General features: G+C 44.0%; 1 protein-coding gene across 6 annotated transcripts in view; it reads left to right on the plus strand.

Annotated features, from left to right (window-relative positions):
- Positions 1-20242, plus strand: part of nav1a (neuron navigator 1a) — an 80193-nt gene that overhangs the window by 51507 nt on the left and 8444 nt on the right. For 3 of the 6 annotated variants that reach the window (XM_086276933.1, XM_086276938.1, XM_086276937.1), the window contains 13 exons: positions 7353-7491; positions 10759-11062; positions 14290-15109; positions 15202-15723; positions 16509-16550; positions 16806-16954; positions 17066-17248; positions 17361-17437; positions 17610-17633; positions 17823-17900; positions 18764-18847; positions 19720-19828; positions 19916-20037. In XM_086276933.1, coding sequence (XP_086133059.1) covers positions 7353-7491; positions 10759-11062; positions 14290-15109; positions 15202-15723; positions 16509-16550; positions 16806-16954; positions 17066-17248; positions 17361-17437; positions 17610-17633; positions 17823-17900; positions 18764-18847; positions 19720-19828; positions 19916-20037 — 2653 coding nt within the window. The remainder of the gene's footprint in view (positions 1-7352; positions 7492-10758; positions 11063-14289; positions 15110-15201; positions 15724-16508; positions 16551-16805; positions 16955-17065; positions 17249-17360; positions 17438-17609; positions 17634-17822; positions 17901-18763; positions 18848-19719; positions 19829-19915; positions 20038-20242) is intronic. The other 3 variants (XM_086276935.1, XM_086276934.1, XM_086276936.1) reach the window with 3 other exon arrangements.

The following is a 20242-nucleotide window of genomic DNA, read 5'->3' on the forward strand; positions in this document are numbered from 1 at the left end:
ATTCCTCTTCTGCATTGGCCATTTAGGGATGTGACCTCCTATTTCTTTCCATGGTCACACACATATAGATAGATAGAGATATATATGTGTACCTTTAGCTGGGACCTCTGGCTTGCTCTGATCCTGGTGGTGCATGGAATTAGCAGTAATTATGAGCTCATTAACTCCAGCCTGTTCTGTAATCCCCTTTAAAGCCCAGATACTGCAGTTTCTTTGTCTATGTGGATGCGTGTGTCCAAGCAGCTATCACACACACAGTATGCCACTCCACATCATGAAAACAGGACAAAGAGGAAATGATAAATAATACTGGAGACTTACTTTCTCTATTCAGTATTTAGCCAAAGACGGGCTGCTTGCACAATCTAGTTTTTAATTGGGTCTTGTCAGTGACTTACTGTGAGTGTTTAACACTACAACACAACGGAGAACCTGCACTCAGCAGCTAATTAAAAGCCACTTTTAATGACAGATTTATTGTTAATTACTTTACAAGTGCCTCAACTCCCAGACAACAACATGACATTGTTAAAAAATGGCAGAGGCATTTTATTTATAGGTACGAGGTAATGTCAGGACATCACGTGGCATGTAGGGCTTCTTTTATAAGAACATAGCATGACTCCAGAATGCAGCAGATGGCTTATCATTAATAAAGGTAACTAGTGCAATAACCAGTAAGACTGCATCTTGAGTAGAATTATTGGTAATGTGAAGCTACAGCATGTCTGTAATGAGTGGATATTCACACCATGCTAAATCTGTATGGCTTTATGTGTCAGAGGATCTTGAAGCTGTCAGGCTATAGTAAGAGCCTCGCCTGCAGAGCGAAGTCTTTATGGCCCTATATGGTGCTGCAGTGATGGATTATCCGATGGCAAACGCAGCATGTTAGGAACCTTTGTAGTCCGTCGAGTGTTTTAAAGGTTAAGCCAGCCAAGATGAATCTGTGCTCTCAGTCTGTGCTTTTTAAAACTATTTCTGTTGGAAAATTATTATTGTACTGCCGGGCTATGATATGCTTTGTTCCAATAAGGTACTTCACAGGTGTGTGTGTGTGTGTGTGTGTGTGTGTGTGTGTGTGTGTGCGCGCGCGCGCGCGCTTGTTTCCTGGTGATAAGCTGCTGAAGTGGTCCAGGGACACATATTGTAGGCCATCTGTGCACAGCAACCACAGTCTTCCTTTTTTCCTCTTATCAGGTAGATTCCCAGCGTCACATCTTTGGTGGCAGGTCATGCATGCAGTCAGCCTGATTTTTATTGCAAAATTTCTCACACTTGAATCTTCCATCCATCATTTAAGATTTCTTTCTCACACGGTCAGAGCCACCGTAGCTACGCTCGAGATATGAAACGCTGATACACTGACACTGGGTGGGGCCAGTCATGCTGGTTTTTCTGGAAGTGAGTCATTGTGTTTTGCGGCAGTGTGTGTGGGTATGTGTTTATACTAGTTTGATTGTGGGTATTTGTGCGAAAACAGTCAGTTGGGTTTAACATGTCCTGTTTAACTTGTACAGACACAAACTGTACCGGATGCCACAGCAGACAGTGAGCTGCTAATGATGAATAGCTTGTTCTCTTTTGGGTTAATCCTTTTCTTTTTCTCGTCAGCTTTTGTCTGTCTAACTTTATGAACCTACACCTGCTGCTCCTGCTCTTCAGGCTGATCTGACCTGTATCTTCCAACTCTGAGAGAGACGCACGGGCAAAGCATCACGCCCAGTTACCATCGCTCATCAGTCATAGCCTCACATATTTAAACTTTAGAGAATGTAATGCCTTCAACAGCCCTTTCATGCTTGCCCCCTCTGGTTTCTTAGCTGACTGCCCAGTGCCAGTCTGGCAGTGCCCCACTTTCCATTTGTCTGAAAATGCATCACTTTGACCAAGAACAGGTCTGATTTAGCCATTTTGGGTTTTGACATGTGACTCTGTTCATTTTTAATAGGAATGGAAAGTTCCAGTCCACCGAGGGACTGCAGAAACATTTTCCATGCATTTACACAAGCGGTGGAGACAGTGTGCAAATATCACCCTGGATAAGACGTGTTTAACCCCATGAGGGAACAAAAAGTTGAACCATTATATTCAAACTGCATCTGTGTTATATTAGTCATAAGCTCTTGAGTCATTTTTGTGTTCTTTTCCCAAGCTGACACCTTCCAACTGATTCCTGTCTCCTTATCTTATCTGCTAAAATGTGGTCCGGCTGGTTTGTTAGACACTTCCCTCCAGCTCCCAATGGGCCTCGCTGCTTTTTATTTATCGGCTACATTGACAGTACGAAGCATTCATAATAATTTCATGTTGCTTCTTCAGTGTAATGTCTGCTTTTGTTGCAGTGTAATTAGATAACGGCATTTTGTTGTCGACTTGCTGTTTGCTTTGGTGCATCTGAACTACTGCAGACAAAGCAGCAAAGTCAAAAATTAAAGTTTAGCTGCTCCCGACACAGGATCAGCAAATATTTATCGAGATGAAAACCTTAACATCGCACCATTTCTGTTGGCTCTGTCGGGACTTCAACTCCCAGCAAGCACTGCTCTTAAAAACAGCCAAAGCTGCTTTGTCTCTACATTTGTCTCACTGACTTTTTTTCCTCCTCCTCTCACTCAAGATAGCGGACAAATGAGTGGGACAGGAGATGAGACCAGGGGAAGAGAGTGCAAAGCTCTTATAAGGAGCGGCAAAAAAGACCATTCACATAGAGATGAGAGCAATTAGCTCCATAGTCTGAATAGAGGGGTTCAAGGGTGGGTGTGTGTGTGGGAGGGGGGATGCAGAAGCCTCTTAATAAAAGCTGGCTATTTAACTCAGCAGCAACTATTCAGCTATTCTCTTGATAGCTTGTGAGGCTTAGTGTTTGTGTGGGTGTGCCGGTCATCTATGCAGAAAACGAGGCACAAAGAAATCATGTTTCTGTGAAAGGAGGATGTTGTTTACAGTGACCACCATGACTTTTATTTATGCAGCACATGACAGACAAATATCCAAACCATTTAAATGACTGTAAATGCTTGAAAAGTTCTCGCTTTACAGAAGATGATAACATTTCTCTGGACAGACCACAGGCTGCAGAGTTGCCTCACTGTGGCTTCTCCTGTCAGGGTGAGTACAGCAGGAAACCACAGCTGGCTCGAGAGGACGTGCACAGCGTGTCCATGTGATGTAGTCGTTACTCTGCCCGGTGCTTTGGCTTGCACATGACTCAAATTGTCAGGTGGAGGTGAAGAAGGAGCTTAATCAAGCACAACTCAACTTAATAGACATTTATTGCAGCCTAATTGAATCAGCATTGATATTCATTTTGCTCACAGTGTTACTGTTGCAGGATACCATTGTTCAATATCTTGACCACTGTGCTTCCCACCAGCTGTGTTCTTGAAGCCTGGGATCAGTTTGGAAGTCACAAAAAACCAAATTTCTTTAGCGTAATAGGCGAGACATCGCCATTTTTGCATTTTATGACACCGTGCATTCATTCGGTTTTATATAAGCATACTAAGAGTTATCATTTGTTACATATTGGTGGAAATTGTAACATTTCTAGTGTTACCTTGCTTGCGAGAGGAACATAGTTAACTGTAGTTAACAGATAATTAAAATAAAAAGAGCCGTTACAGGCAAGTGGCATGACTAAAGCAGCGCTTCCTGCTCAGCACTAATCTGTAAAAGTGTTGATGTAAATGAAGGGGGTGCTAATATCCCTCAGTCTCTGCAGCTGCTGATGGTGAATGTACAAAGATAAGGCGGAGGGAGGAAAGATTATGAGTGTGAGATGATCCTCTTCACTGAGTGCATCATGTCCTGAGAAGCTGAGGAAGTTTTAAGCATTAACAGCTCTTCTCTTTCCACTAAAGGCCCTGTCTTTTATACGTGTCCTTTCAGTTCTTTCTTCTCTCTGCACACGCCACTTTACCCGCTTCTCTTGGAGTGTCTTTGTATTTCAGACCGCTCTTTTCAAGTTCAGGTTTCATTACATTGAACTTTTAAAAAGAGAGAGAGGTGCAGCTACTTAGAAGTTTTGACTTGGAAATAAAAAAAATGTTTCATATCTATAACTAGAGATAGATATAGGTAGGTATGTATGTGTGTGTGTCTTTTATTTTTGGCATCGTAAAGAAAAGCTTTCAGTAGAGAGTCTCTGTTAATATCTGTTATAGAGTTGAAAGTTTCATTTTTCAGCAGCTTGTAACTTTCCACAATCAAGATAAAACTTCTTCTTTTTTAAATTAAATCATCAGCTTCAAATTTTATTTACTTCTACACTGCATATAGTGCATTTAATGAATGCTTTTGGTAAAGTTCAACCTCTGACCTTGCCTCGCTTTTCTGTGGGTTTGTATTTCCATATCTGTCAGCTGAGTGACACCAAACCCAGCACTGGCTGTGTTTGTTCTGTTTTCTGGCACGTCTGAATTATTCACCATAGAGGTGTGTTATCTTTCAGTGAAGCGCTGGTGGACAAGCCGATAGCTTGAAGCGAATAATGGGATATGAAGGACAGCCTAGCGTTTCCCGAGAGCTACAGATGGTTAACCACAGCTGTCTATCTAAAAATGTTTGCGTTTCAGCAGTGAGCTTTTTTTAATACCTTGATTTCCTGGAGGAACATTTTGCAGTTAATTCGCAGCAAGTCAGTAACATGACTGGTTATAAAAAGACCTTAGAGAGGCAGAGTTCCTCAGAAGCAAAGATGGGCCAAGAGTAAACTATGTGTTCTTACAGAAGACTGAATATCTCATCTACGGTACATAATATCATTAAAGAATCAGAGAATCTGGAGAAATCGCTGCAGGCAAGGGACAGGGCTGAAAGTCAGTGTATGGCCTCAGGAGCACTTCCAGAAATCACTGTGAATACAGTCTGCCGTGCAATCCACAAATGCCAAATCCACAAGCACCAAAGCTGTTTCAAAATGGACTGTGGCTAAGTGGAAAACTTTTCTGTTGTCAGATGAGTTGAAATTTGTACAACAGCGTGGCTTGGCCTGCGTGCAGTCCACAACGAGGAGAGCGCAAAGGTCTGTGGCTAACATCTGGAAGACTATTCCACTTTTTTTTAAATGTTGTCTTGTGCAAAGGGAAACATAAATTTTTGTGCAAAATTTGGCAGTTTGATAGTCCAATAAGTTTTATTTTTTTCTTATTATTTAAAAAAAGGAAGAATATATACAATCTCTGTACAAATTCATCTCAAATAACATCTGAATCAAAATTAGACGTCCTGGGTGGCACAGGGTTGCCTGATTTGCCTCACAGCAAGCAGATTCTCAGGCTGGTTTTCTGCCTGCATGCTTTCCCCCGGCCTCCTCCCACGTTCTGAGCTGTTAGATTATTTGGTGATTCTCAGTTGGCCGTGGGGGTGGATGCAATATAGATAAAGCACTTAAGTGCATAGAATGAAGTGCTGTTTGAATATGTGTGAACAGGTGAAGTGGAATACTTGGAGTTGTCACTAAAATTAGAAATACACCATATAAGTGCCATAAAATGCTTTTAAATGTGAAAATGCACCAAAATCCATCAGTGCATTGTTGTTTCTTTCTTTCTGTTTTCTTAACAGTAACATTTGCTTTGCTTTTGCTGCGTTTCCCATCGAGCCACAAAGTATCGGTCAGATCTCTGGATGTGTCTGACTCAATCTTAAACTTGCCCTTAATCTTACAGCGGCATATAGACAGCAGCATGACAGCCACTCTCACTGGAAAATCTGATCTGCTTTTCTTTGTATCCAAGATATCCACGGGCCAGACGGGGAGGGCTTTCCATTTTGCCCCACTCCCTCTCACCCCCACCACCATCTCCCTGAGGGTACAGTGTGACCCATACAGGCACCCAACTGGAAGGATCATACCGCTTCCTTTGCCTACACCACCCCCTGCACCCCGTTATATCTGTCCTTGTTAGCCCATCACTGCCCACTTAACTTGTTTTACGTTATTACATGACATCAGTCTTACTTATTGACCTTAATAAGAGGAAAAATCGAACCCGTATACTTCCTAAACATGGCCTATTCATGTATACGAGCACATGAATCTATAAGCTGCCGATTCAATTGTATCTCACGTACGTGAAACTCATAGTGTCAGCATTATCTGAAGTTGAAATAACTTTAAAGTTGGATGTTTGTGGATTTTTTTTATTAGACCTAAATAAAGCAAGAACCACCCACAACCTCTCTGTCACACAGGAAGGCTTTTCACTGGGAAAAGAGACAGCGAGGTAGATTTCTGACAGGGGACTTCATATTTCTGATGCAGTCCTGTATGCACTCGTGGGTGCATGCATCTTCTTCAGTGCTATTTTTGTGTGTGTGGGTTGAGATGATGTGATGACGAGTGCTCCAGATTTCAGTTTGCCAAATGTTTCAGTGCAAAAGTTGGGTATTTAGAGCAGACGGTGCTCTAAATAAGGTTTCTGTCGCTCTGAACATTTAATCAAAAGACAAATTAAGAGACACAGAGCTGAATGAGCCCAACCTCAGGTGGTAACCGAGCTGATGGAGCTTTGGTAGTTGATGCGATAAATGGATTCAAGGCGATACCAGTGAACTGACACAGATTGCTTTCTTTCTGTTGAATGTGTGATACATGATTGGCCCTACAGGGGCAGACGGTAAACCACCGCACAGACTTGGAATGGTTTGCTATCTTGATCAAGGACACTTTGATAAAAGTGGAGGCTTGATGCCTCGGGGACTTAAACTCTGGCTGACCAGGTGAAGGAGACCAGCCCACATTTGTGAAACAAAAATAGGAGCGCAGCGTTTAACCTAGTTATTGTAGCACAGTCACAGACTTGCACTTAATAAAGAAAAGCTTTTGTAACGATGATGAAATGATCACACCTTTGATCACAGATGATGGTGTCTTTAAATGATGGGCTCCTTTATCACACTGTTCACAAGCACTTCTTAACTGACACAGCAGCTGTGCTCGTTTAGAATGAAAGTCACCTAAAAATGTCAGGACAACTTGTGGTAAAAAAGAAAAGTGACGCATATTTTAAAGTGCAAGACAGTAGAAATAAACCCCGTCTGTTTTAACATTACAAAATTGATGTTTATTATATATATTTAGAAGATACAGGGTTCATTTTTCTCTCTTATTACATATGGCTTCATACGGTTATTTCATGTAAAAACTATTGAATCCTTTACTGGAGCTATTTTCAAAGTGTCTGCAAATATTGTCTTTAAAACAGTTTTTATATTACTTTTGTTTACTGTTGCTGTACACTAGGAAATCCAGATCCTCTTCTCTTTTTATTTTAAGCATTTAAGAAGGGAATTACTTTACACATTAATGTTAGCTGACATATTTTCCTTGTCATGATCTCTTTTAGTTGGGATGAGAGCAGCTCCATCAGCAGTGGACTGAGTGACGGTTCAGACAACCTGAGCTCTGAAGAGTTCAACACAAGTCCCACTCTCAACTCTCTTCCTACCACTCCCATTGGCTCCCGCAGAAACTCAAGCATTGTGGTGAGTGACACACAAACACACAAAATAGAGACGCGCAACTGTTTGACACAGACGGATAAGAAGTGCGTGCACTGATTACAGTAGTATTGATTAAGCTGTTAATCCACAAAGGTATTGAATGCACACACTTTGTCAGTGTACAGAGGAGACACACACACACACACACACACACACACATGCAGGCAGCAGGACCCTGGCATCACAGACAAAGCCTGATTAGTTATTCTGCACACGCCCATAATATCTGTCACATCTGCAGCAATCAAAGTTTGCCGCAAACTCACTGCACTGCTCCGTGGCGTCTCTCTTTTCATTACATATATATGAAGATGTGTATATTTTCAGAAATGTTTGAGCTTAAGAAGTGCTCACTTGTTAAAAGCTGAATTTTTCAGATACATTAGGAACATGTTCAACTAGTGGAGGAGTGTCAAATTCATTTTGGGTGGAAAAAGACAACCTATTAAATGTGTCCTTTCTTTTAGGCTAACCAACAACTAGCTAGTGTACTAATCTGTAATAATTTTAGGTATTCTAAAAATCTTTTAAGTATTGTACTCAAATTATGAGCTAAAATAGTAAGATGCTCATTGCTAGCTACGATTTTAAATCCACTGGATCGAGCCGATTCTGTAGTTGTGGCTTAGTTCAGTGGTATATTCAGCTTGGAGGTAGAAGTAACTGTTGTGAGTGATCGTGGTTGTTCACGCTATGCATTTATATGCTGTATGTTTGCTGCAGTCCTTAGAATTTATTGCGGTGATGGAAGCATTTGGGACCAATGACCTCTGCTTAAAATCCTGTTTACAGCCTGGCTGAGTTCGTCAAGATCCATCTGTAGCTATATGGGTTCCAACTCTGTCTGTGTGTGTGTGTGTGTGTGTGTGTGTGTGTGTGTGTGTGTGTGTGTGTCCCCGAGTGTCTGATTTAGGTCACACCTCCGCAGTGTGGTTTATGTGACTGAAGTGGTGGGTTTTTAGAGGGAGCGAGACAGCGAGCGAGACAGAGGGAATCAGTGTAACCATAGCAACCAAAGTGCAGGGATGCTGAGAGCAGAGGCTTTGTCTTTACCCATATACTGTAGGACAGGTCTAAAGCGAAGCCATCTGCACATACACACACATACAAGCAGGGCCATCTGCAGTCCTGCATCCGGGCCAGCGAGGCGGAAGAACCGGGGCGCCTCCCTCCACGCCTAATTGCAAGAGTCATAGCAACCATTACACCCCATGGCATCATTACCATGGCAACCAGCCATCACCCATCGTCATGCACCCCACATTGTATAATGCACATGCTCCGTGCCTTCTCTGCATTCTCAGCTGATGCGTTTCTCTTGGTCTTTGTGTCCCATTTCTCTGTCTCCCTGTCTCCTCTCCATCACTGCATCCTGTCCTTGTTTGTTGCTGTTGTTTTTAATTTCCTTAAAGACAAAGGCAAATCCATCCCTCATCTCCCTCCTACATATTGTATAACATCCTGAGCAGAGGCATGGGGGCGGTAGAGAAAGATAATCTAGGAAAGGGGGCACAAAGAGAGACTGTGCAGAGTTAGGCTGTATTATATGTAGGTAGTAGAAAAACCTGGAACAAGACCTCAAGTTAATGCAGTTTTTCCTCATGCCTTTGTGTATTTGTGCATGCTCCTGTCTGCCTCACTGTCTGCCTGTTTGTCTGTTAATCATTTGGTCACAGCTATCTGACCAGATGTGTATCTCACCCGCACTACCCCATCTTTCAATAAACAAGGAATGTGTGTGAGGAAATGACAGTGTTTTATCAGCGAGGTCTTTCAAACAGGATACACACGTGTGTGTATACAACACACAGTCAGGCCGAGCTCCTCCTCGTGTCATGCAAACCTGCCCATGGGGTCTATTGGTTTTAATAAAAAATGGAATTCAGCATGAGTCCTCATGAGAATCAGGTGCAATGTCCCAAACACACTCTCTCTCACAGAAACACACTTTCTAATCCGTTGTGCAACTGGCGACCTCCTGCAGCGGGAGAATAATCTGTAAAAAGTGCTGTTGTCATAAACCTTCACACACAATAGACCTTGGTTTTACAACGGCCTGATTTCCACGTGTCCTTTAGTTTGACATTTGACATTCTCATAGTTACGCAGTGTTGTCTACTTTCTTTGTGTAGATATGTTTTGGGGTTTTTGTTTTTAGCAGTTTCTGTTCCAGCCGTCTCAGTCCACTTCTCCTTTTGAAGTTTTTAAACAGAGCTTACAATAGGATTTAGACGGAGGGGACGAGACATCCATATGTCGATGGGTTGACAGAGTTGTGCACTGTCTGCTCAAAGGGCTTTAAGATGAGGCGGAGTGTGTGGATCTGTCTGAACGTCACATTTCTCCTTTTTGCAACCAGTAATGCACCTTCTAAGAGGTCCTTCACTCCAGTGTACCAAGCCTATTTTTCACAGTAGTTGCAAGAGGAGGTTTAGTCTGAAGGGCTAGGTAAAGGAGTAAGGTTCTTTAAAACTGGTGTCAACTTGGGTTTAATGTTTAACTTACTCTTCAGTTTTATTCATATTTATTACACAGCACCAAATCATAACAACAGTTGCCTCCAGGCGTGTGTTATGTGTTACATTGTCCACCAAAACTACCTAAAAACATGTAACAACTGCCAAAATGCATATAATAGTTAAAATGTGAAAGTGTAGCTTGATATGATTCCACACACAGCAGATTTTTCTATCATCAGTTCTTTACACATAGGCTCAAATGGACACTACACAGGCTTTAGGGTAGAGAACCGTGTGAGTTTAATATCCAGTCTGACTGCTAGAAAGCTGCAGGGCCGTGGTACATATCTGAAGACCAGAAACATGACAGTTACATGTAAAAAGCACGACAGGCCATGCATTGGGGCCAATTATCCATGTGCAGTTTTCTGAATAGATTTAGCTTGTGAGGCATCTTTACTCTATTTTGTGGGATCTATTTTTTCATTTTACTGTCTTTACATTTAAAACCATGTTGTTGTCTCTTATTTTTTTCATATTTAAAAGTGTGACATGATGCAAATGTGGGTTTTTTATATATATTTCTTTTCCAAACCAGCTTTCAGACGATCAAAACGCTCATAGATGAGCCTCAGAAGCGTAAAATTGGCAGCGCAAATGACTCAAACCTGCTAGATAGGGAAAGTAATTGCTGTGTACGTGTTCTGTTGGTCAGACTGCACGTGCTGGCTATCCAGACTTTTTTTGACGCAGTGTCTCAAAGCATGCGTCTGTCTCTTCTCTACTCTAGATGCGTACAGATGCAGAGAAGAGATCTCTAGTGGAGAGCGGTCTGTCCTGGGACTCCGATGATAACAAACCCAGCCGCAAGAGCCAGGGCAGCAGCATCTACGATACAGGAAGCCTCAAGTCCGAATCCGCTAATAAATGGAAGAAAACCCGGCCGCAAGGGGAGGGGCCGGAAGGTGGGAAGGGTGAGCTGAGAAAACCTCAAACCCTGGGTCAAGGAAATGTGTTGAAGAAAGGAAGAAACCCACCTGTGGGAGTCACTTCCCCAATCACACACACCTCTCAAACTGGGCTGAAAGTGGCAGGTGAGTGGCAAAACACAAATACTGTGTGTGAAAAGTCTAGAACATATAGTTTTACTTGAAATGTTTCTTAACCTGACACGTCTCTCAGGCTGTCTTTAAATAGTCCTTTCTCTCTCTCACTCACACAGTCACAGACACACTCTGTTTCTGTCACACACTTTCATCCACAGCTGCAGCCCACCCTCCGGGCCTTTAGAAAGTGGTGCCATGTATCAAACACCCATCACCACCCACACCCTTGCTGCCTGCCAGCCAGTGACTAACACACACACCACACACTGACCAGCAGTGTTTTTCTTCCTATAGCTTCTTCCTAGCCAAGCGTTATTTTTGTGTTGAACAGAGATAATTTATAGTGCTAAAATAAGGGCCTTTATAAGAGCGCGTGTGCTTCTAATAATGTGTGCTGTGAGTGCAGCCATGACTGAGATTGTGCCAGCCTTAAAGACTGTCACCCATCACACTTAACACACACTCGCACAGAAAGAGCACAATGGTAGGGATTGTGCAGCTGCCTTTTGGGCACACCATCTGTGTGTTGTTTATGTATGCACACGCATGCACACGCACAGACTTGCACACATATAGACAACCGAAACAGCAGGATATTAGTTGCGGTGTTATGTGCCAGTCCAGATAGCCAGGGGTCTGTGTAAACAGTCCTGTTTCTGTGGAACGGTGGTGCGTTTGCACTGCCAGCTGTTGAAATGACAGATGTGTTGAACTCGCCTGTGATCTTTGTGCCAGGCTGTTATTGTTATCGATGTCAGCAGTATGAATCTGCTATCTGCTCGATGCGCCACCGAGTGTGAGGCTGTAATAAATCAGGCGGTGAAGTCGAACAAAAACAGATTTGGGAAAAAAAAAGTTTGTTGTTGCTTGTCGGTGTGCGGAGAAGCTCCGGGGTTTAGTCACATGAGAAGCAGTCATTCTTAGAGTTTCACAGAGCGCAGTCTATCGCTGAGGCTAGGAGGGTGCTGTGCGTCACGGTGTGTGCGCCCCGTTTGTTATGCGTCTGCATTTTTGTGGAATTGTAGGAGACGCAGAGTGTGTGACTCTGAAGAAGCGACAGCATGTTGGGATGAGCAGTGTGATGCACTTCCATACTATCTCTGTCTCCTCCATGTGTCTGTGTACAGCACAGACCATACTTTTAGTAAGTGCAGAAGATAAAACAGCAGCTAAAGATCATTTTAAGTGTCATTTCAGCTGCTGATTATTTGTATGAGACAGTTGTAAGCAAATAGTTCAGAGAGGGTCTAATTTGACCTACAATTTGTCAGTGACCTACCCGTGTTATCCATAAAACTGACGTCATATCACATGTGCTCTGTTCGCTCCCGTTCTCTCATATTGCACTTTTGCAGGAGCTACTTCTCAGAAAGTAAACATCTCCTTTACTGTGTCATCTCTAAAAATAAGACGGTGCGTTGAAACTGTGAAGTGCTCACAGATGAAGTTGTGAATTGTCTCCGCATGACTGATATAGAAATGAAGACTTTATTAGTGGAGCCCTGGAGCCTCGGTTCGCTCACAAAGGGCATCTTCTCTGTTGTCCTTGTGAGTTATGGTGTACCAGGATCTCACAGTAAGCAAAATGATTTTTTTTAAAGTCTGAGCACACTGCATATTTTCAAGTGTTCGTCATTATGTTATCGCTGAGCTGTGGACAGGTTGTATGTCTTTTTCCCTCTGTCACAGGAGACAAACTACAGCTAACGTTCGCCAGCCTCTTACGCACACACAAATAACTACTGATACTGTGTCTTAACAACAACATATACGTGGCCACACATGGTCTCGGTGTTATGACTGATGAGAGATGATTTCAGCAGATTTTTCAAGTCTTGCAAAAAAAAGTGGTGAGTCCCGGGAGACTGGTATTATTGACAAATAAGAGTATTAGGGTGGGTTTCCATACGTAGCGAGCGCAGCATAGATACAATCTTTCCCCTTTACCAAAGTGGCATTCAGCAGAAGAAGGAGCATTTACACGTGAGCCACTTTCCTTTAAGAGCCAGAGAAGCCAGTTTTTGATGATTTATTGAAAAAGGTTTCTCTGTCTGCCAGTCGCTCTGAATTTGAGCGTTGTGCTCACATCTCCATATCTTCAGACATGTTGGCCTCTTGTGCTGAGAAACGCAGTGATTCATCACCTCTCCTACGCGCTTACCGTGTGAAGCCGTGAGCTTCACTGTCTCTACAAGCCCGTGTCGGTAAATCAGGCTTCATTTGTGTCACAATTAATACAATTGCCTGAGTTTTGTCGGTGTGTCTCAATGCCAACAGTGTGTGTTTCTTCAGCCCAGTGTTCATGGAACAGGCTACGATGCGGTGACACAAAGGATTGAGCTTTTGATTTGACATGTAAACCCAATTTTCACTTATATGAAATAACCCAGTGCTTTCTGCGAGATCCAATCACTAAGAACTGCAAGTGTGTGTGTGTGTGTGTGTGTGTGTGTGTGTGTGTGTCTGTCTGTCTTTTGCGGGTTTATAAATACTCTTAAGTGTCTCCAGATGTCCCCAGGCAGCATGCCGGTAGGTCTCATTCAACAGCGGTTCTTTGACTCTGTTAATGCCTTGTATATAAACCTCACATAACTACTCCCATCAGATGCACATTAAGAGAGTGTTGGTAGTGCGGACTTGTGTGGGTGGTGCATGCAGTGCACATGTGTAATAGACTTTTATTCTCTTAATAACTTCCAAACAAGTCCGTTTAATTTGCCAACTGGGACGTGTTCAAATGGGGGACCCTGTTTCACTAAGTTGCCTCACCTTTCCCCAGTGAGCCTCCAACATGGGGGAAATTCAGTCGTGTTGGCTGTTTGATGCAGTTTAGTGCCTGCAGACATGCTTCATGAACGTGAACAACCATGCTGCACGTGTTCATTTTGCCACTCTACAGCTGTGACGTCACTGTTCACTGACTGGAAAGCTTAAAAAACTTGCTGGAAGAAGGAAACTTTTTCAGTTCATCAGGATGGAAAAGAGGAGTAACTGCCTGATAACAGCACATGTGAGGGTTAAGCTGGCTGTGAGTCTGGTCTACAAACTGTCTCCTTGCTCAGACAGGGATTTATTTTTATCAGCTGACAGTCAGACATCGTAGGTGTGTAGATAAGATATTGTCTCCTAATGTGGCGTGCTTAGTTTCAGTCATCATTTCACACTACTTAACTCTGTTCAAGCTGCTCATCAGGGTTTTTTCTTTTCTGCTTTAGGTACCGTGAAGTCTGATGGGAAGCCCATGGATAAGTCCCGTTTAGCAGTGAAGACTTCAAGTCTTCAGCGCTCCTCCTCTGATGCTGGTAAAGACCATCGAAATGGCACCGGAGCTGCTGAGCAGCGTAAACCTCCATCCGGCCTGGTCAGGCCCTCCACTGGTGGAAACTTTGGCTTCAAGAAACCAGCAGCAGCTACCAGTAATAGCACAAACAACTCAAGTCCGCCCAGTGTAACAAGTGCAGTTAGCAGCGGCATACCCAGCGGTTCTGCAACTGTAGGGAAAATTCCCAAAACGTCAGGTATCCCTGTGAAGCCAGGTGCTGGTGGTGGAGGACGAAAGACAAGTCTCGATGTTTCGAGCAGCGATCAGAGTGGTTTCCTGTCTCCAAATGCCAGAACGTCTCTGCAGTACCGCTCTCTGCCCCGCCCCGCAAAAACGAGCACCCTGACTTTAACACGGCCGAGCTCAGCTCGCCCGGTGAGCACCACCATGGACACCGGCTCTGGACTCATCAAACCCTCCGTCGCAGCATCACAGGGCTCAAGGCTCAAAGAGCCGGGCTCTGGACACGGTTCTGGAACAGGACTGAGTAAACCAGGAGGACGTGGCATCCCCAGTCCTGTCAATCAAACAGACAGAGAGAAGGAGAAGGAGAGAGCCAAAGCTAAAGCTGTGGTTTCTGACTCTGAGTGTGGGGGAGGGTCAATGAAGGGAAGTCCTGCTCAGACCCCATCAGAGAACGGAGGGAAAGTACAAGGGCTGAGGCCCCCCAGCAGCAGCAAGGGCATGGATCTCCCATCTCCCAGCACACACAGGTATCAAAACTCATTAGCTTCCATTTCCACATAAACAGACGATCACATCTAAAATACACACTTGCTTCAACATTGTCTTTCTCTGTCTTCAGGTTGTCTGGAGTGCGTAGCCTGGCAAAGCCTCCATCGATGGCTCAGCTTGACAAGCTGAACTCAAACAGCCTGGACACTGAGGTTCGGGACACTTTGCCTCCTAAGATTCCTCCTTACTCTAAGCTTCAAGACCTCTCTGGTTCAGCAGGCAACTCCACTAGTTCTTGCCTGACCCCCAGCCCTGCCCCTGTACTAAATGTGAACTCTTCAGCCTGCTTTTCCAGTTCTGGCATAGGTTTGGGTCCCAGGCAGGTCACTTCCCTCGGGGTAGAAAGCAATGAAGGGAGAACCTCTCCCCTGCTCTACCCTCGGATGTCTGGGCTGCATCGTAGCTTGGAGTCTCTGCCACTTCAGATGAGCCTGGCCCCAGAGCCCCAGGAGAGAGAGGAGTATAAAGGGGGGGAGAATTTGACGAGAGGCTACACCACCTTAGAGTCCCGAGTCAAAGATAGACACGATGACAGCGGCCAGCCCTCTAGCTGGACACCCGGAAGTAAAGTCTCACTGACTCCCACAGACAGGTCAGTTCAGTTCTACTCAAATACGATCCATAATGCTGCACACACTGCATATTCAGCCGAGTCTATCCCAGGGTTTAAATAGAGGGCAACCGAGTAGCTCCACCTTTTGGTCAGTTGAGGAAGTGCACAAACTTTATTCACTGCTCAGGAAAGCAGAAGGGATGTGGAAGAGCTTTGATAATCTGCAGTTTCCCCCCAGAATCGAGCAACCAGGTAGATGTCATACAGACAACGGGCATTTATAAAAACCAAGAACAACATGACGAGGAGATCCTTAAAAATATTGAAAATATTTAGCAATGCTTGCTTAATCATCCTGGATGATGAGTGCTGATGGTGATGATGAGTTTTTAACTAGCCCTCTCTGCAGGAGCCCTGTGTGGATATGAGAACAACACAACATTAGCTCTAAAACGAATCGTTCTGAATGCGATGTTGAATATGACAAATTTAGAGCCCTAAAGTCTGCCTGATAATTTGTCCCCTTTCTTAATGAGAAGGATAAAAATGTGTTTTTCTTAAACTCAGCCAACAAATAAAGCAAACAGTGCACACACACAGACACACACTAAAGCAGAGAGAGATATGCTGAGGCTTGCTGGGCTGTTATTACTGCAGGGCTGTTATCAGTGTTGTACTAGCCCTACTGACTGAAGTCATAATTACTAGCTGACGCTGCCCATCTTCCAGTCTTACTGCGTTTCTTTGTGCCTGCTGTCTGTGCTTGAGACTCTAATAACTCCCTGCACTAGTGATTAATTAATGACACTGTTTAATCTCCACAGCTCTCAGAGAGACAGAAACACGCTGCCAAAGAAAGGTTTAAGGTAAGTAGTTCCACACACAAACTTTAAATGTGTGTTTTTTGTTCAAATTGCACGCACAAACACAGAGATTGATTGATAAGATGCCCTTTGTGTGGCAGATTATGTGGATCTTGCCCACAGCTCTATGAAACATCATTCCTGCTGCTCATTTCCCTCTCAATGAGCCCTGCCAGGAGCATTTTGTGTGTTTTGGTCGTCGAGATATTCAGCTGACTTTTACCACTGCCAACACTGACTTGGTCCATTAAACTGTAGTTTCAGCAGTGCCTCCCAGATCGAGGAGGATGGGAAGGAGAAAGGAGAGAGGAGGCACTCTCATACTATTCTCAGTATGACCGACTCGCTCGCTCTTCCACTGCTGTCGTCACCCACCTCCCTGCCCCGAACCTCAAAGACCAGCATGGGTGCGTAGATACACAAGCACACACACTATGATGGCAAATGATAAATGCTGACACGCATACATTTGTTTGATGTGTATTGCAGAGCATTGGTAACTCTATTTCTTATAACAGTGCCGAGCCCGGTGGGCGGCCCGCCGAGGATGACTCGATCCAACAGCATCCCGACACACGATGCCTCTATGGAGCTGTACGGGGCATCGCCTCTGGGCAGCACGGTGTCACTGGCTGAACGTCCCCGCAGCATGGGAATGGTTCGCTCCGGATCCTTCAGGGACAGGGAGTCGAATGAAGATGGTGATTTTTTCTGAACGTTTTTGTCATCTGATAAGTAGGATCTGTTTGACTTCATCTCAACTCTAATGGATTTGTTTTTCTGTGTGTGTGTGTTACTCTTATTTATGCTCAGTTCATGGCTCTGTACTCTCCTTGGCCTCCAACTCATCAAGCTACTCTTCGGTGAGTTTGGGCAGCATGCAGACTCAGGTAGCTACAGCTCAGCGTATGCTGTATGTGTGGATGTATGTTGGTGCAATGACACTTTCCTCTTATTTCACGCTTTAAACACTTGAAACTGCAGCCTGTACCTTATTAGGCCCCACTCCTCTCGTCTGTGTCTTTGCTAACATCTTTACTCTTATCCCCTATGCTGTCCAAGGCTGAGGAAAGGATCCAGGGAGAGGTAAGTGTTTTCTGCCCAGCTCTTTCTACTCAGCTGGTTTTTTCCCCCTTTCCCATCCACTCTCATCCTTGTTGTCTGTGGGAGAACAAGCCTGTCAGTCGTCATCTGCACCATCCACTCACTTGCATAATGTCCGGTTTAGTGGCCTCGGCCGTCTTATAATTGGAACATTCCTGCTTTTATTCACAGCAAATCCGCAAGCTGAGAAGAGAGCTGGAGTCATCGCAGGAGAAGGTTTCTAACTTAACGACACAGCTCACGTCAAACGTATGCACTTTCTGTCGATGCTGCTTTGCACAAAGCATGTTAAGCTTTTTTTTTTTTTATTGCGAGACTTCCTTTTTGCATATCACACTACTCAAGTAATTGACCCTTTATAGAAAAGCGAACAGAGAGAGAACCTGTGTCATGTCGGTCATAGATCATCTCTCTGCACTTTCAGGATGTTTCTTATCTTTGCTGAGTCTAAGTAATGCTAATCTTCCCCTCTAAAAAGCCACTTAGCTTCACTACGCACACGTACACATGTGCCTCGCTCCTCCTCCTCCCTTGTTTCAATATAACTATCCAGTCAGCATTTTCAATGCGTCTGATTGCGGCAATAAAATGCAGGAATTATGCACCGCTTCATGCAGGAGACATCAATCAGTGCGTGTGCACACCCCCCCTTTTTTTCACATTGTTTGACCTTCTCATGTGAGGGCAGTGAATGTGCAGAACAGATGCGCGACACACAGCATGATTATGTGCTGGATTAATGACTGGGCTGAATCCATTATTTTACTGTGTTAATACATTCTGTAAAGGAGAATAGAAAGTAATTTTCTCTCCCTCCTCTGGGCTAAACTGGGTGTGTGTGAGGAGATTAGGGAGGAGGGGGATTTTGCACAGACGACATCCTGTTCAGCCTTTGTGCCTCATTCAGCCTTTTAGCACTTCTTATGCAGGGATAAAGGGTCAGACAAAATCCATTCAATCTGTCCCTCTATGCGTAATGTCTGCTTTAAACGATGCTCTGTCGAATCGGCCAATAAATAAATACCAGTTCATCTACACGTTGATGTCCTGATATAGAGAAAAATTGAGTTTAATCTAAATTGTTGTTTTTGTCTCTCGTCTTTTCTAAACAGGCAAACCTGGTGGCCGCCTTTGAGCAAAGTTTGGCACTGATGACAGCGCGGCTGCAGAGCCTGTCGCTAAGCCACGAACAGAAGGTAACATCCCAGCCCCGCTTTCAAGCACAAACAAACAAAAACCTGAGCTCCAGCTGCGTTTCACCACCGCAAATTTCTCATGAGCACTCGGCTAAGAGCTAATACGGAGGTGACTTTGATCGAATCCTGCAGTGGGAGCTGAATCTAGGTTAGAGGCCCCTGGCTGCAGTCCTGCAGGGTGGCTCGGTGTGAAAGGAGGAGGATCAGTGTGTTAAAAATCTCTAAAGGCTGAATGATAAGAAAGACTCAAACAGTTTGCATGTGCACCTAAAGTAAACATCGCATTCCTGCATTCTTCTGCCTTTGTGTGTTTTGGTGTAAAAGAATCGATCGGTGCCTGAGCTGTTTAGTGTGAGCATGCGTGTGCAGAGTCTTTCTCAGTGCTTCATGCCTTGCTGCTCCCTCTGAAAGCCCTGTCTAGACCACTCCAGGAAAGGTCTTTGTTGTTTGTGCCAGTGCACTGACCTGTGCAGTTCAGCCCAAAGCACAGACTCTTTAACCTTGAGGAGATGGGCCAGGCGGCTCTATTTAGAGTGGAGTGGCATCGATTTTAGCAGACAATGAGCGGCACTGTTGTTCTTGTCTTTTTGAACTTTTCACTTTGCATTGGTTTGAGTTGAAGTGCATTACTAAAAGCTCCACTCCCACTACATAAATAACATATTCAGTTATTTAATGAAAGTATTCATGACTTTTAAATAAAAACCTTTTTCATTTATTACAGCACAAAATCCCCAGTTATAAAAAACAGTAAAATGAAAATGCAGCATTTTTTGGATGATAACTAGACGAGTACAAGCTATCGCTCGGCTCGATTTTCAAATCAGATACAAACAAGTGTTGCTCAAACCATTTATTTAATGTTTGTGCAGGACTCTGAGCTGATGGAGCTCCGGGAGACCATTGATGCTCTGAAGACCAGGAATGAAGAAGCCCAGGCTGTCATACACGGAGCCTTAAACAACCCAGATAACAGCAAAGGTCTGTAAACTATTCAGGTTATCCTTTTATCTCTCGCTCACTCCACAGCACTTTTATTCAATATTTTCTCTCTTTATTTTTTTCCAGATCTGTGTATCAGACGTCAGAACTCCTGTGAGAGCATCTCCAGTCTGAACAGTTTGACCAGCATGTCCAGCGTGGGCAGCTTGAAGGACCAAGATGCTAAGAAGAAGAAGAAAAAGAGCTGGGTAAGAGCTGTTTGCGAGGCTTTATGTTATTCTCACTGCATGGTCTGTGTCTGTTCTCCTTAATGAAAATGACAAAGCAGCGTGGATGAAGTATGACCAGTCTTTCCCTCCTTTGTGTTGTGCTATTCTGCTCTTTTAGGTCTTCGAGGTGAGTTCAGTCACTGTGTTTCTATAAAACCTCTATTAATTTCCTGTCATACAGCAT

This window comes from Aulonocara sp. 'chitande type north' Nkhata Bay, linkage group LG20, assembly GCF_057382095.1.
Source record: "Aulonocara sp. 'chitande type north' Nkhata Bay isolate Kocher_YH1m ecotype deep benthic linkage group LG20, A_spYH_male_GT1.1, whole genome shotgun sequence".
NCBI classification, from domain to species: Eukaryota; Metazoa; Chordata; class Actinopteri; order Cichliformes; family Cichlidae; genus Aulonocara; species Aulonocara sp. 'chitande type north' Nkhata Bay.